Below are 18208 nucleotides of genomic sequence, written 5' to 3' on the forward strand. Positions count from 1 at the left end.
GATTGACCGTCACGTTATAACGCCCCAACGGCTGAAAGGGTGAGCATGTTTGGTGGGACGGGGATTCGAACCCGCGACCCTCAGATTGCGAGACGAGCGCCTTATCCGGGCCATGCCGGGCCCCGCCCACTCTAATGGATTGACTGTCACGCTTATGACACAAACAAAGCTTAAAGTGTGGGGAGTATTTTTGTGGTATTGCACGGACCTGCAGCCGGCTAAAATGATGGAGTTATTTCTAAATCTAGTTAGTGCACTAAGATATCTGTGTTTTTATTCTAAGATTAATCGCTAGGCAATCTCATGAAACCCGTAAATTGTGTTAGTCATATTACCTGTTTTTAATATAATATTTTCTTTAAAAATAAAAAAGCAAGTATATTTTTCATGCAAGGGTTTTATTTTGTTTTCAATTGGTATAATATTTGTTTAAATATTTCAGAAAATAAATGTGACAAAACAAGTAAAAAACAGCATCAGTTTTTGTTAATGTTTATGCATATATTGTTCTTAAAACTAATTGTCATAGTTATTTTCAAGCAACAATTTTCTTTTATTTATTTATTTTTTTGTATTTTTGAATAATGTAGTAGATGTATGTCTAGAAAAAAGTAAAATGTTTCGTGTGTTTCTTTTTTTTTCATTTTAACATTTCTGTTATTTTCTCTTATTATTTCAACCGAGGATTAACTTGCTCTTTAATACCAGTTTCGGTAAAACTGAATTATGCCGATCAGTGTTATTATGATAATAAATGAAGACATCCATGTTTCATAATATTTTTTTCTATGTATAGCTTTATATGTGCAATAAATAATTTATAGAGCTATTAATCGCTATCATCACTTTCATCAATGAGTGTAGTTTCGTCCAACAAGAGATTTTTACAGAATTGTTCCTCCTCCTCCTCATCAGACACATCATTACCCAATGTATCTTGTAAAATGTGTTTCTAGTGGCACTGGTAATACAGGTGTGATTGTGTAGCATCCACCATATTTACATGGTGCAGTTACAGACCATGGTAGAACATCTGCACTGCTCAAGGATTAAACTACTAACTCTCTCAAAACAAATATGCAGATTATCTTATCATGTTCATTGTAGCAAGATGATATGAACTCACAACAGCTGAGCCAACATCAGTTTCTGAACTATACACTGAACATTTACTAAATGTTTCTCTATTGTCTAGTAAAATGAATGACAATTTATCAGAATAAGACTTTTCGAACTTTTTATTCTCGCTCATAAAATCAGCGTTTGAAAGGACCGAGTCTTCTAACTTGGTTATATACATCTGAGAAAGATTATTTAGTTTCACAACTGCATTTCTCCTGTTACATTCTTATCAACAAGTTTAAACATATTGTGGAATGCTTCGTTGTGGGTTTATTCTAACTGTAACTGCCTTTACTTTCTCATTATCATTTCCTCAACTACATGGAACCTGAACATACTTTGTTCGACAGAAAAACTGTGCTTCATATGCAAATATATCAAAGCCTCGTACTCTCTTTAACAAACTTCCATCGCCCTTTTACAGTACGATATTGACAATATTGAAATGCAGGCGCCCTCTCGTGTTTGAGTTAAGATCAACCTGTGGTTTCACTCCGATTAAAATTAATATATATATTGCATACAGATGAAGGATTTGAGATTCATCCAGCTAGAGTTAAAAATGATGTTGTGTGTGTGAATATTTAGTTACGCAAATAAATGGATGAGTAAGAACTTGTGAACTTACTGATTCGAACCCTGAACAGTAAAATGGGAAAGGAAAAGACGGGGGGTAATTCCCGCGTAATTGTGTATGCATGTACATATATATATATATAAGATTGTGAACGTTTTATGTTGTACTTATATATATATATATATATATATATATATATATATAATATTGAATTTAGAAATGTTGCATTTATAACACAACTAAACAAAGACTGTGATTTGTGAAACGATATCAGAAAGAAACACAGTCGAGACTGAATGCAATCAACATTCTTGAATGTAATCAGGAAAGGGAGATGTGTTGTGAAGTTAGGTGTAAGGAATATCAGTTGAAGTTGAGAGACATGAGAAAGCGGCAGGCCTCTGGTCAATCTTGAAGAACTTAGGGAATTACAGTACTCTAAGTCATTAAGGAATGAGTGGATTGAGCAGATTAGTTGCCACATTTTTTTAAGTTCAGGAAATGTTATAACTCTATATATGGGAAACAGGTGCAAGTTCATAAGGTTCGTCGTGGGTTTAAGAAAGGAATATAAAAGACAGGAGTTCAACGAAAGGAAAAGACCAAGAGATGTGGAAGAGAACTAATGAACCGAGAGCAGCGAAGGAAGAAAGTAATATGCTCCCAGTAAGAAACAAAACATATTTCTAAAACTATGTGTTATTGACTAGAGTATTAAACAGCAGTTTGTCGTGTTTACATTGCTATTAGTCAAAAACCGATAGGTACAACCTAAATAAAGTTGATGAAGATAAAGAAGGGAAAACGAAGTGCGAGTCCACCAAGATCGTAACAGTGCGCATGACATCTGGACGCCTACCTGGCATATCACTACTGTTAATAAAAAACTATCAAGTTGTCACGGACTATCTCTCTCACAGTTACAAAAATATTTGTTAATTGGTTTAATATAATAACCATAATAGTTATAATAAATATCGATTATTATAAGGTACAGATCAAGTAAAAATAATAAAAAACTCGCCACCTTATAAGACTTCTGGCTATAGATCTGGGCCTTGTCATCCTAATGGAAAATTAACCACTGCCCGATTAAGAAGCGTGCGGTTTTCTTTTGATCAATCTTCAAGACGATAAAATAAACAGTTCAGGAAATAAATTGATTTGGGAAATATATATATATATATGCAGCTAGAAATACGCCCCCCCCCCCAGTGGCACAGCGGAATGTCTGCGGACTTACAAAATTTGAAACCGGGTTTCGATACCCGTGGTGGGTAGAGCACAGATAGCCCATTGTATAGCTTTATGCTTAACTAGAAACAAACAAATAAAGGTAATCATTAGAAAAAGAATATTTTTACATCATAAGGCATCGATATTCTTAAACTATCTTTAAAATTCCTTTGCCTAGTGTTTTTCTGTTTCAGACTATTTGTGCAAAGCTGCTCGAGGGTTTATCCGCGCTGTGTCCACCGCGGAGAACGCAACCTCTAGTTTTACTGTTGTAAGTTTGGAACTTACTGCTGACCCATCGGGGGACTAGTAAAAAAAAATCCAACGGCTAAGCAGTGTCTACCGACAACTGTTGGGTCAATTTTATAGCATATCCATTATTCGAAAGTGAAAAGCAGAACGAACCACGAACTTGAACCCTTGGATTCATAGTCCGAGCACTCTAACTACTGTGCGACGCCCACCTTTCAAGCATAGAAGATATAGACACCATTAGTGAAGATAACGGGGGTAAAGGGTATATATCTGTACATTGTGCTCTATTTTGATAAAATGTTAAAGTTTGTTACTTCAACGAGCCTTTCAAAGCAGTTTACTTACTGTGAAAATGCTACGCTTATCAACAGACGTACATGACCAAAGAACACGTCAGCTATTTATTTTACGTATTTCTAGCTTTTTTGTTTGTTTGTCGTTAATCACATAGCTACGCAATGGGCTATCTGTGTTATGCCCACCACGGGTATCGAAACCCGGTTTCTAGCGTTGTAAGTCCGCAGACATATTCCGCTGTGCCACTGGAGAGCAATTTCCTTTAATAAGATACTATTATAAAAAGTAATAGATCTGTAACACGCTTCCTGGAAATGGGTAAAAGATGTTAACAACTTACAAAAAGCAATATAAGTATCAAAAATATAAACTCTTACGATGAAATACTGTTTCCACTCTTCCGTCACTGACATATCTATCCAAACAGAAAACACACGAGCTAAGTAGAAAGTAGCCCCCTGGTTTTAATATACCACGAATTATCTTCAGAAATTGTCTAAAATCTTTGAAATAATGATGAGAAAAGAAATCGAAAACTTTGTCAAACGTTTTGCTTTATTGTGGAGGAGTACTACCCCCCCAAAAACAAATTAAAATGCATCAAAGTATATTAACTAGATATCTATAATAAAAACAGGATAATTCAAATACCATTATTAATTTTGAATGTTAACAACTTATAAAAAACAATATAAATATGGGAAATATAAACTTACGATGAAATACTCTTTCCACTCTTCCGTCTTTGACATCTCTAACCAAGTAGAAAAATGAGGAGCTGAGGCTAAACCGAGAGAGAGAAAGTAGCCCCCTGGTTTTAGTACTCCACGAAGTATCTTCATAAATTTTATAAAGTCTTTGACATAATGAAAAGAAAAGAAAGCGAAGACTTTGTCAAACATTTTGCCCCATTGCGGCGGAGTACTGAAACAACAACAACAACAAAAAAGATGTATTAGATTTTTCAAAATATATTAACTAAATTTTAGTTATAAATACAGCATATTTTAAGTACCACTATTAGTGTTATTAATTAACAACCCAATGTACAGTATATATATATATATACTAACAAAAACAATTTTCTAAACTTGTCATATCCAAAAAATATGTTGAATTGTTTTTGATATTAGTACAACGCTAAACAAGGGCTGTCTACTCTAGTCGTCCCTAATTTTCCCATGTTTACCACTATAATTTGTTCAACACTACGAAAATTGCTGTAAGTTTCGTATTATAAATAACAAGAAAGTAATATGTAAAATTTTACTGAAAAGAAGGTTGTCTCGCTTCATCGATTTGGTGTTGAAATAACGATAATATTTTTCTTTTGGAATATATAAAAAAAAAAAACATTCTTCAGAACCTCATTCAAGCAGCCCGTGCACATGTGTCTGTTTTTGCGGATGGTATAAAACTTGACAATTTATCTGGTGCACGTCTTCTAATCAAGAACGTATTAACAAACCAGAACGTCTTCATTAGTGTTTCGGAATTAAAATATTATCAGAATACGATGTTAACCACATCTCTAGCTTTTTTGGTGAAACACGAAGCAGTCCTTATTTATATATGAGGGCACCTTCATGAACTGTGGTGAGGGTAAGATAGTGGGATAGATCATCCGGTTATATACCCTGACCTTCAAGGGAAAATAATCATGTAATTAATTTGACTGTTTTGTTCGTCCTCAAGAACAGTCATGTACGTTAAGTATTATTACAAAAGCTATTTTACAACGTTTGTTCTAAAATACATTTCAATCTAGAACTACAAGGCTGGAGTTATTAAGTTTCCAACATTAATCTATGTACTTTAATTGGGTTTATTTTCGTTTCTGATAAGTTTATCTAATTATCGCTTACGAGTAATGAATGTTAACACTATATCATTCACAGATATACACCTTAGTGTACATTAGTCTTCGGATTATTAATGTTTAAAATATGTAACGTAACTTTGTACCAAAAACTTTCATACTGTTTGTTAGATATCTTGTGGTTCAGGCTTCTTTTGCAGTATTTAAATCAATTAACATGGTGATTATTTAAAGGCAGTCCAGTTTCACAGTTTGACCTATATCGGTAGATAAGTCAACGCTGTCATTTATCAGTGTATAAATTACTTTATTTGATTACTCGTAGTCATGTTTCGTTTCCACTATTTTTCTTCTTGTTGTTGTTACTGGGTGCATTGCACAAGCTTCTAATAATTTACATATATAAGATAATTGATACCCTTGTTAATTTTCTTTCCCTGTCTAGTTTACTTCAGAAGACAGCTTGTGGTTGAGGTTTCTTTTGCACTTTATGTTAACATTTCTGGTTTTCTTTGGATTTTTGTCAATTTATTTATGTTAAATAACATAACTTCTGTTTTAAAAGTAAGTTTGTTTTCTAATAATCTCGACTTTCATCTTTATTTATTCATTTAAATGTAGGAACCCAATTTATTTTACATCTGTGAGACTGCGAGTCCATGAAATACTCACTACAATTTGTAGGAAGTTTTTTTTTGTTTTTGTTTTTTACTCTCCATCTTTCCTCGTCAGTCCCTTTGTTATTAAATATATACAGAAAATCTCTCTTTTCGGATTGTGGGGTTCCATAATTAATTATTGCTACTTTCTTTAAATTATGTTTAGGTTCCCAAAACCTTTTCATTTCACCACATAATGATAGAAAACAATTATATTTTCTATCTGTGCTAACAGTCAACAGCTAATCATAATGTTTCAACAGGAAATTGTTCATGTAAGACAGTAACGTCAAGCATGCTGAAAATCTTGGTGAAAAATTATATTATACAATATGTTATTTTAATATTCCCTCAAGTTTCTTATAATAAGTAAAGTTCGAAAATGTCACAGAATTACAATGTTATATTTTAAACTTACTCTTCAATAACACTCTCGCATCTATACTAACTACACATACACATACATATATATATATATATATATATAAGACAATTTTCACATTACTTTTCTGTTATATCCAAAATCATGTACTCTATTCTTTCATGGCCGAATGTTTCCTTGGCGAAATTCACAAGGTCTGGCTGAATATCAACGGCAATAATCTTGGTCAAGTTTGGACAGTGTGATAAAAGTATGTTTTTAGTAACGTCGCCTGGACCACATCCAAAGTCTAAGACAACATCCCATTCAGACCCAGTCATTTTCGAGACATAATGAGATAGTCTTGATTCCATCCACTCATATTCTCCTTTTGATCTATTCAAATAATACTGGGCTGGTTTCGGGTTCATTCTAAAAAAATAAAGTTCCGTAGTATCAATATAGATGTTTTGTAGGTTAGCGATATCATATGTCTTACTAGTAATAAAAATAACAAATAACACACAACGTTAAAATAGGTAGATAATTAAAAACATTTTAATTAAGGTCAATATACGACCACTAAAAAGTTGACTCTACATGTTAGACGTTACAACGTTATCTTCAGGAGTGAGTTGCAAGACACAATCGTGTCTTATACACTTTTTTTTTTATTGTTGTTAAATAGGTCATATGACATATGTACAGGTTTACAATTCCCGCGTGAACGTTTTAGAGAATGTCTCCCCACATTTTTATATAAATATTCGTCGGACCTTCATCTCTGTTTAATAATACATGATCTTTTTTATATTTAATTATTTATAAAAATCATCGAATATTATTGGCTCTAATTCCTTTTGGTTGAATTAATATTACAGATTTTTCCCACAATACTTTATGTTGTGTTTCATGTACATGCTCTGCTATGGCTGAATTTTCATTTTTTTATTTCTTAGACATCCTTTATGGTCTATTAAACGATATTTTATATTACGTTTAGTCTGTCCAATATTTCCACATTCACATTCAATTTTATAGATTCCTGTTGTTGTTTTTTTATTAACTGTGTGTTATCTTTGGTATTACCTAAATTTTGCTTTATCTTATTAATTGAATCGGTTTATATATAGGATAAAATATTTGTTGTTTTCTAAACACTTTGAATAAATTATTAGTTAAACCTGGAATATATGGCAAAATTAAAGCTTCCTTTTAATTTTTTTTTCATAACTGGGTTTTAAAGAAATACTTTGATCAGTCATTACCACATTAGTGAATCTGTTGACAGCTGAAACGTTCACGCGGGAATTGTAAACCTGTACATATATCATTTAACCTATTTAACAAAAAAAAAGTATATATAAAGCACGATTATGTCTTGCAACTCACTCCTGGAGATGACATTGCAAAGTCGAAACATGTTGAGTTAACGTTTTGATGGTCGTATATCGACCTTCATTAAAACGTTTTTAATTGTATACCTATTTTAACGTTGTGTGTTATTTATTATTTTTAACATTATACAAAAGTGCCAAGAAATAATACTCATGTCTTACTAATGTCATATCAACGAAAACAATACTGCACTTTAAAGTTTTTCTGTAAACTTTTAGCTGACATTATAAAAACGCTTTCACAAAATAAATTGTATATTTCACTCCTCATGCTCATTGAACATATAAATCGGCATCGTAAAAAAACAAGTTTAAAAAGCGGTATAGTAAGCCCAGAGAGAAATGGAATGGATGTACGATAATCTTACGGTCGATAAAGTATAATATTGTTGCGTCATCGAGATCATGTGATTCTCACGCTCTCTCCTTTCTTGAATTATCCTGTACTTTGGCGAATGTTCTAGTTCTTACTAGATATAGGTTAGGCGGATATATATAAGAGGGGAATGTAACGTGTCTGGATAGATAGTGAGTAATTGAACTGCAGTCACACGGTATTGTTGAAGTTAACGTTCGTTCGTTACAGTGTTGTTTTAGCGCGAGTATTGAGATTAAGTGTATCGCAGAGTTATATTCGGAAAGAATAAATCAGTTTTATTAAAAAAGGACTTGTGTCGCTTAAGTTTCGTCGGAACGAAGTTACGGAAAGTTAATTAACAAACGGAGACGTAACAATATTATCAAATATAAAATATACTTATATCCATTTTAAAATTACTTCCCTATAGGTTTGGTGCTTTTTTTTTTTTTTGTAGAATATGATTAGTCTATGAATGAAATATACTTTAAAATAAGTTTATTTTTCAATACAATTTAGCATCTTATACTTCAAAATTATTTTACTAGTTTGAATCCCAAAGTACATGAAATTTAGATAAGCCTTTCATAATATTTACAATACGTTTATGTATTTCAACATTAAGCATTCTTGGTTTCATAAATATTGCAAGAAAATTGATTTAATTGCGACTCTAGGTGAGTAAATATTAACAAAACTTTTGGCAAATAAGTGAAAAACAATGATTATCTAGACTAGTCTTTAAAAATTGCGGTTTAAACGTCGAAATATTGGGAATGACCTTTCTGTTTGGAACTAGAACTTTCCTCAATTAGGCTGGACGATGAGAATTCTTGAGAATAATAAAAGGTTTATGAAACACTATTTATATATGTTGATAAAAGTTGCGATTTAAAGCCAAAACCCGGAAAACTATTGCAAAACCAATAAGCCTTACAGTTTTAAAAAATGTTGTTAGCTACAGGTGTTTTACAGTAGATATAATCTTCCTACTTTCTTTTTAGGCCTGGCATGGCTAGGTGCTTAAGGTGCTCGACTCACAATCTGAGGGTCTCGGGTTCGAATCCCCGTTCCACTAAACATGCTTGCCCTTTCAGCCGTGGGGGCGTTATAAAGTTACGGTCAATCCCACTATTCGTTGGTAAAAGAGTAGCCCAAGAGTTGGCGGGCGGTGGGTGGCGATGTTATCTCTCTAGTCTTTCACTGCTGAATTAGGGACGATAGCGAAGACAGCCCTCTTGTAGCTTTACGCGAAATTCAAAACAAACCAAACCAAACTCTCAACGTTCTACCTAGGCCACCGCTGGACATATTTGGCAGAATTCATAAATTAAATGGTGGTCATTATGTGGCTTCTATCCCATGATCCAACGTGATCGGTCCTAGTTTGAAAAAACGTCCAATGAATGGTATAAATTCTGTGAATTTGTTCCGCAAGTCAATGCAACGGAATGTATCAAAGTTTAATCAGGATCGTGAAGTTAGAATGAGTTTAGCTTGCGCAGAAAATAATATTTAATTAGTCATGTTCTTGTGCTATGTTCCCAATTTTCATCATAAGCGGCTGTAGCCAAAATACAATAAGAAGAGACAAAGCGAAATTGTAACCGACTGCGAAAATTGATAACCCCAATTCCACAAATTTAAAGCGAAAATGGCAACACTTAGTGTAATCTTAAATTAAATACGAGTTCCTCAAACTAACTAACCTTGTATAAAAGATTAATTACTACCTACTTTAAAGCTTTACTGTTTGATACATTTCATCCACGCTCAAGAAACACGAATAACTTAAACACAAGACCACGAGCTTAAATCTCTGCGACCTTTCGAACAGTTAATTGCACAACACTGTTACACAAAACTAGAAGACCCAGCCAATCAAAAATCATCTTTTTTTAATGTTCTTCTACCTGTACTGTCGTTATGAGAACACAGGTACGCTTATAAGTGTACTTTTTCAAAAATATGAATCAGTAGAAACTTTTATCAACAGATCCCACTAGCTGTTGAATATAGATTAATATCCATAAACATTCTCATGGACTAACTGGTATACTGTAAAAAGTGTGTTAGTTAATAAATATTAATAATCGTGTTACCCTGAGAGAACAATATACTTACTACATCATGATGCTTGTTTTTCTACTATTTGCATGATTAGTAGGCTATATAAACACTTAAATCTAATTTCTACTTGTGAGCTTTTACTTCTTTTTGCGAGATGCTAATCAGCTTATACCCTTTGTTTCAGTTGCTTACCTGAAGTAACTTAATATCTGAAAGGTTTTAGGGACGTATTTTGTTAAATTCTGTGCTAGGTTGCTTGAATGTGTTATCAGTTGTACAGAAAAAGGCTTCTTATTTATTTATATCGTGCGTGGAACATATCGCAGTACCCCAGTGTTACCAATTTTATTATATTCTCTAACCTGATGGACTATTGCAGGTAGATAGATATTATAGTTTTGTTTATCTCTCATGGACCTGAATTGTGAATTTTTTGTTGTTGTTGTTTATTCAGTATACTGGAGACAATATTTACGTGAGATGTTTTAAATGATGGGTCTTTAGATGATTTTGTGCTATCGTATTGGGTTGTGGTTTCTAAATACTGTTTGGAATTTATGTCGTTTACACATCTTCTGTACATTTTCAGAAAGACTTTTGATATGCTCTGTCTGTAAATTTCTTCTTGCTTATCCTTCTTTTTTTTTCTTTATTAATGTGTATTAATTATTAATGTTTTTAACTGATGAGCTACCCAACTTTTTAAATCTGCCTGGTAGTCTACAAATCACACATTCTCATGCTACCAAATCCCATATGAGTGACAGAAGTCCACGACATGTTGTAGGTAGAAGAATGCAAAACAGTACCTGTTACTTTCTAGTCGACGTTCGAAATTTGTATTTTAAACCATGTATGAGCTATTAGTATCAATATCTACAATACTGGCCAGGCTTTTCTAGACATGCATGTTTAACAAAAACAACAAAACGCAAATTAAAAATATCTATACTATTGTAATGTAATAGAGGAGGCAATCTTTTCTTTTTACTCTCATTTCATTCCAGCCCACAGGGCTTGCGGACTAGCAGAGGTTTACGCTCTCTCTTTGGTCATGAGTTAAAACTTCAGAGTACAGTAGTTATGGATAATGGATGAATAGGAGTATATTTCATTGTACTGAAAACAATTCTAAAATGGAAAGCTATAGATATAAATTATATTCATCAAGTGTTCAAAACATTTTTTTTTTTCAGTTGTGAATGGAAGTGAGGTATGAGGAAAGAAAAATACCTTCATGCAGGATAAATATCTAGGAGCAGGCTTTTCATACGGGAAGCAACTTGTCCTGGTTCTTTCTCTGGAAGGAATATCTCGTACATCGGCAAGAGTAGCACTGTGATTCTGGAAGCAGCACGTGACATAACTGATACAAATATTCTGAAGATGAGTAAGAATGTTGGGAAATGTGATGTGATCATAAAACTCCTTAATTAGAATGAGAAGCTTTATTCTGAAGGTCAGATAAAGGTCATATACTTTCTAGCACCATAAGTATTTTATAAAATGAAGAGAGGTATGACCATAGGTAATGCAAGATCAAATGAAAGCCTTATAAGAATAGAGAAGAGATGGATTCAGACCTCAAGTGGTTCCAGTTAAAAACTGCAGAAGGTTGAGTCACTATGTGACCCTGATGTTGACTGTTGCAAGGTGGGTCTTCCATGTAAGATGCTTATTAAAGATGACACACAAATAGTTAACTGAATTAGATAGTTGTAAGGGAACATGTTATATGTGAACATTAAATAGATTAGGATTTCGGCATGGGAGATATTTCCTTTTGCTTGGATCAAACAGAATAGCTATGGTCTTATTGGTATTGATTGTAAACCACCAGTCTCTGTACCAAATGAAAATGTGATTGTTGTTTGTAGAACCTGTTTAATGTGACCATGGACGAACTGGTAGCCACTAACTATGGTTCTGTCATCAGCATAATGAAAAATTTGTACTGTAAGCGGAGGTTGTGGCATATCATAAGCATACAGGATATAGAGAACTGAACCTTGTGGAACACCTGCGTGGAAAGTAGAGGGTTTTGAGAATGTATCTTCTATAGAGATGACTGCCTGATATTTATAAGGAATGAATCTATAATACGAACATAAGAAAACTGAATGTGCATTCGAGAGAGAGTCGACTGCTTAACATTTATAAGGAATGACTTTATGACACGAACATAAGAAAGTCGGATAGACATAAGACATAGCTGGAATATCAAACACAAACCAAGATGCTAGACCGAATCAAAAGCCTTTTTAAAAGAGGATCGTACAAGAAGATTGGTTTGTATTAAAATGATTGGTAACGGTGTATGAGAGACACAGGAGTCGATTCTATCTAGAAAGGACGGGACGAAATCCGGTTTACAGAAAATTCTTCGAAATAATATTTAATCAAATGTCCAATTTTTAGATCGATTTTTAATTATAAATTAATGTTTTAAAAGAAAATTAAGAAGAATGTTAAAAAAGGGCATATAACTTATCTTTCGATGAACTTTCCAAGTAAAATGGACAGATATTATTTAATACACAAGGAAAGGCATACATATGTAAAATATTATTACATCATGATATTACAATAGGCAATTTTATCAGACCATTAAAAAATATTGAAAAACACCAATATTATTTCTTTATTTTAACCATGTAATAATTAATAGTTTTATTATGTGCAATACCACACAACTAATCATTCATATTATTTGTTAGTTGAAACGCATTGACAAGTTTTTTAATCTCTTTGCACAGTCACGATATTTTTTCCGACCAATAGAAGGTTCCTGACCACTCAGAAGTTGCTTAATACGTACCTCTTTCAAACATTGTTCCCTCTTTATTGCAGAAATGAATTTCCATATATTTGGATGATTTGCAGAAACTTGTTGCCAAAAGCCACGATGTCATCCTTCTTTAGAATTGTTAGTTTTTGAAAGTCCGGCTGCACTTCCACATCTCAAGCTTAAATACAGATGGTCAGCGTCGTTGTATTCGATCAGGACGTCCATTCTCAGTATGCTCAAAATAATCAACTACAGGTTGAGCTTCGGGTGGCAAATGTTTTCATCAATAAGAATTCTTGTGAATGTATGTGTTCGAAGAATTTACAGCATACGACGAAATCCATCCTGTGTATGTTTACTTGTTTGAAGTTAAGCGTAAAGCTACACAATGGGCTATCTGTGCTCTGCCTACCACGGGTATCGAAACCCAGTTTCTAGCGTTATAATTCCGCAGACATACCGCTGTGCTACTGGGGGGCTCCTGCGTATGTGGCAATAGATTATGGTCTGATAGAAATTGGTGTAGATACTTGACAAGGATACGCTCAAAAGTTTTTACTATATACACTTATGAGACCGATTGGATGGCAGGAACTAATACTTAAAGAAGTATTATTGCGTTTCCAAGATTGTGGGTAAATAACAATAATAACTTAAGGAGCATTACCTGAGGCAGAATCAATTTCCTCATAGTATGGCATGGTAATTCCATCTAGAACCTATGCAGAATTACACTTATTCTGTAGAGTTACATGGATATTATCCACAATTATTGGACCATCCATGTAATAGTCCCCTTGTGTGGTTAACATTAGCGTAAGTTCAGGTATAGAAAAAATCGGATAACACAGAAACGTTGTCTGAACTTTAAATGTCCAGGGGATGTTGTTTTGGAGCTGGAAGATTTGTCTCATGAGAAACTACAAAGAGACTGGCCTTGTCAAGAGACGGTGTTGGAGAATAGATATGATTCATGACGCAACTATCGGAATTACGAAGTTGATTACAGACAATTTGCCAGTTGAGACTCTTAATTGCGAGAACATATTTACGTGCTTTCCGTTCAATACACCTATGATGCTGAAGGATAAATTGGTCTCTAGATCCGAAATATTCACGAAATAGTGAAGAGGTAGAGTAATAATACTGCTTGATGGGTTACTGAAGGTTTACGTGGATTATAACAAACGGTTGGCATATTCTGGGAGTAGGCTGAATTAATTAAAGCTTCAATTATTTCACTAAAATAATTAATAATAGGTTCATATTGTACAGGGTATTGTTGATACGAGTCTGGTAAGTCTTCATCATGGTAATACAAGGATGTCTTTATGAGTCACAATTCTCACATATTAATTTCTAGTGTGTTAAATTATAATCGGTTTATTATTACTACCAACTGTGGGAAGAATGATAACCTTTATCAGTGAAATTAAAGTTTCTGAGATCAGAGTAACGTCAGGAATTATATTAAATTCACGACGACTATGAAATGAAAGGAACAAAAAAGATCGAGTACTATTATCCAGTGTAGAATGAAAATAACGTAATTCTAAAGGACATTTACTATGATAACTAATATCAATCATAACAGTATAGCTACGGAAAATATGGTCCATTTATAAGAACAAGTCAAGAGGCAAAGGACCACAGTTATAATGTCGGTATCAGCGAATTTGATAACACAAGATTCAATGTATACAGTAAGTATGAGGTGTTTAGGGTTGTGGTCCAGCTGAATTATACATATTTGCAGTATAAAAGTAGTCCTACTGCCTACTAACCTCAATGGGATCGCCACTGTGATATAAGATATAACCAGGTCATCTGGCAGCCTGAAATGGTTTAATTAAGGAATGTCTCATTGAGAAGAAAGCAATCAACGGAGTTGACAGACAGAATTGGATCCAAGAATTGTTGATTCATGTGCAATGAACAAATGTTGATTAAATGAAACTTTAACAATCTGTTTCCAGTCGACTAAGCCACCCAGGTTACAATAAAAATGAAAATGGGTATTTAGTCTACAATATGTAGCTTGCATAAGAATTTTAATAATAGGTTTAGCTGCATGATTAATGCTGTCCAGAACGAATGCACTGTTATTTATAGTAATAGTTATGAAACAAAGAATGTCTTCAATGGTGGGAGGTTAAGTGAGAAAATTATCAGGTGGTGTAAATGGGTCCATGGTACTAAGAGAAGCAATGGTATTAGTATCATTAGATTTTGGCAAAAGCTTCTCCCTGGACATCAATAAGAATGGAAAGGATGATCCTCCCCTGATAGAAGTTATAAACAGTTGTAGAATCCAATTCATCATATAATCTAGAAAGATAAGGGCCTCTACAATATGTTAAAATAGGTTTAATATGAGATTTAGCAATAGGTTGGGAGTAGTTGGTAAAATATTTTTCTCGATGAAGTCGTTTGGGAAATGGTAGCCTAGAAACTCCAACTCGATGTTAATAAAAGTACGAAAACGTGAGCAAACAACATCATTACTCTTGGTGATGATCTGGATTAAATATTTTGTACCATGCGAAATTTATCACTTATGGAATGGTTGTGCAACCCGTCAACACTTCAGAAAGGACTTCTTCTTAGCAATGGAGGGTCTATACCACGAGTCATACAGGAAAATAGTGGAGTACGACGAGGTAGAGGCTGTTTTTGTGTACATGATTCAAGTTTCTGAATAATAGTGTTAACCACCAAAATAGTGATGTTCATTTTGTTACAAACCATATTGTAAAATCGATGCCTAGTAGATTTAACAATTGTTCTATTCTGCGGGGGTATTATTTGTTGAACATTAGTATGAAGGCAGTATGCATACACTTTCAAAATTAAAAAATTGTCTGTATACAACTTAGAATCTATATTAGAGAACAAAAAAAGAGGGAAACTAGGCAATGAGTCAATGTCCATTTAACAAGAGGCTGAAGAAGTACGTGAAAGGCTGACACACGTCTATGAAAATGTAGGACTAGTAATAGGTGTATTTGACTCGGCACCCAGGAAAGTGATAAAGGGAGGGATGAGAAGAGACAAAAGTATAAAGCTGTGTAGAAATGTCCAGTAAAGAATAATTAGAGGAAGATGCAGAAGTACCATTTTTGACAGATAAAAAGGTCTCTGATGGGTAGGTGACAGACTTTTTGTAGTACACACTGGATCCACAACAGGAGGAGATGACGATGCATCCTTGAGGTATAAACTCGTCTATTGGAGGAACTCCAGATAAATGTAAATAATATAGTAATAGTGCAAGACTTTTAAACTGTAAAACTAATAAAATGTATCTCATCAATAAAACTAAAAGTAGTCCAAATATTATGCTAATAAGTGTTTACATAAAATAATGTTCCTCAAAAATATTAAAACGTTCATACTTTCTTTCAACTCTGACTTCCAATCCAAACAAATAAATAAATCAGGCCTCAGGTAATGGTGGAATGTATTTTGTATGGATTTGTTTTGAAATTCACACAAAGCTACACGAGGGCTCTCTGCACTAACCGTCCCTAATTTAGCAATGAAAGACTAGATGGAAGACATTAGTCATCACCACCCACTGCCAACTCTTGGGCTACTGTTTTACTAACGAATAGTGTGATTGACTGTCACATAATAATGCTCCTAGGGCTGAAATGACAAGCATGTTTGGTGAGACCGAGAATCAAACCCACAACCCTCAGATTGCGAGTGGAGCACACTAATCGCCACACCATGCCAGACCTGTACAAAGTTGTCTTGGATAATTTAGTTTCACATAATCATGATGAGGTCTCTGGAGTAACGTTGCAATTAAAGATTTTTCTCTATTTCTACTTTCTACTTTTATAATTGCTTCTCCTAAGTTTAATATCTCGACAGATCAACGGTAAGTTTTGGGACTTACGATGCTAACATCCATAGTCCGATTCTCCACAGTGGACATAGCACAAAAGAACATTGTGTAAAGAAACATTCCTTAAGTAAATTTCAGAAAGCAAACACACGTATGTTTTTGTTCTAGCAAACTGTTTGAGGAGCGAAATGTTTTATTCCTCTAGTCTGTTTGAAATGATGTACACATTTGTTACAGTATCCCTTCCTTCTATTTTTCCTTGATTATGTTTTGCTAGTTTATCCTTCTTTCCAAAGTTACTTCATGTCAAATTCTTTTGGAAGTTCTCCAGAAACAAGAAAGTTGTTTGAGCAACAAAAACCAAAACTTATGATCAAAAATACAATATAAAAATAGCTAAACATTTGTTTCAAATTCCAACGTCGTTTCTGAGTAGTTACATTTTTGAAGATGCATTTTATTCTTCGGCTTTATTGTATACTAGGTGACTATTTTTTTGTTACGTTACTTTCCACCTTCTCATGGAGGTTATAATTTTAAGGTTGTAAAATGCTTTAATTCTCCTTTGAAAAGTAAATCAACTAACATGTTACTGGATATTCTGATAGATTATTTTGTCTTACTGTTTCATAGATGTTTCTGTAAATGCAAAACATGTACGCTCTTCATACATGTTTATTAATTTATAACCTTTGGTAATCAAATAACATTAAAAATGTTTTGGGAAATCTAATCATGTAATTGAAAAGTGCAGAATGAACACAAATTAAACGAAATTTTAATAACAGTTAACGTAAAATATATCTACAAAACAACTGTTTAAACTTGCAAAATCAAATGGTTGTGCTATTAAATCAAAGTGGCATAATTGATGAAAGATCAACATTTGGTTAATTCTGTAAGAGAAATTGTTCAATCAGTTCATTTTGATCTGCTTCTTCTTTCTTCAGTGATTCATACTGGATTCTCAATCTGGAATATATTAATAACATTTCATTGACACTCAGGATAGTAATGAATGACTTACATATGAAATATTTGATTCAAAACTGACAGCAAATATTGCATTATCACAAATGTTTGTTAATGACCTATGGTAACAATATACATATTTAATCACCTTGCCTCTGGCCATCCCTGTGGCCTGTAAGAAGGTTAAAAGCTCTGTCCCTCTCATTGCAATTTGATTGAAGCATAGTGAGCTGCAAGTGCAGATAATGCACAGGACTTTCAGACATGTAGTTATCCAATTTCACAATTACGATAATATGCAAAGCTCAAAATTTTAGCATTTCAAAAAAGTATGCATATATATATATATATATATATATATATATATATACACACAACAACTATATTATTTAGTTAGTAGTTAGTAGTACGTACTAAACTTAAAACTAAGTTAGGGTAAGGTAC

General features: G+C 33.5%; 2 protein-coding genes across 2 annotated transcripts in view; both read right to left on the reverse strand.

The window, feature by feature from the left end:
* The window catches only part of LOC106464190 (juvenile hormone acid O-methyltransferase-like), an 11230-nt gene extending 4249 nt beyond the window's left edge, over positions 1 to 6981 (reverse strand). Inside the window, exons 1-3 of the mRNA XM_013924315.2 lie at positions 6927 to 6981; positions 6471 to 6758; positions 4204 to 4411 (exon numbers count right to left, since the gene is read on the reverse strand). Of these exons, the coding sequence (XP_013779769.2) occupies positions 4204 to 4411; positions 6471 to 6757 (495 nt within the window). The 5' untranslated portion in view covers position 6758; positions 6927 to 6981. The remainder of the gene's footprint in view (positions 1 to 4203; positions 4412 to 6470; positions 6759 to 6926) is intronic.
* Positions 6982 to 17548: 10567 nt separating this feature from the next.
* The window catches only part of LOC111086958 (intraflagellar transport protein 20 homolog), a 3417-nt gene continuing 2757 nt past the window's right edge, over positions 17549 to 18208 (reverse strand). The window contains exon 2 of the mRNA XM_022391889.1: positions 17549 to 17794. Within this exon, the coding sequence (XP_022247597.1) occupies positions 17683 to 17794 (112 nt within the window). The 3' untranslated portion in view covers positions 17549 to 17682. The remainder of the gene's footprint in view (positions 17795 to 18208) is intronic.

The sequence above is a fragment of the Limulus polyphemus genome, unplaced genomic scaffold (genome assembly GCF_000517525.1).
Source record: "Limulus polyphemus unplaced genomic scaffold, Limulus_polyphemus-2.1.2 Scaffold1584, whole genome shotgun sequence".
In the NCBI taxonomy this organism is placed as follows: domain Eukaryota; kingdom Metazoa; phylum Arthropoda; class Merostomata; order Xiphosura; family Limulidae; genus Limulus; species Limulus polyphemus.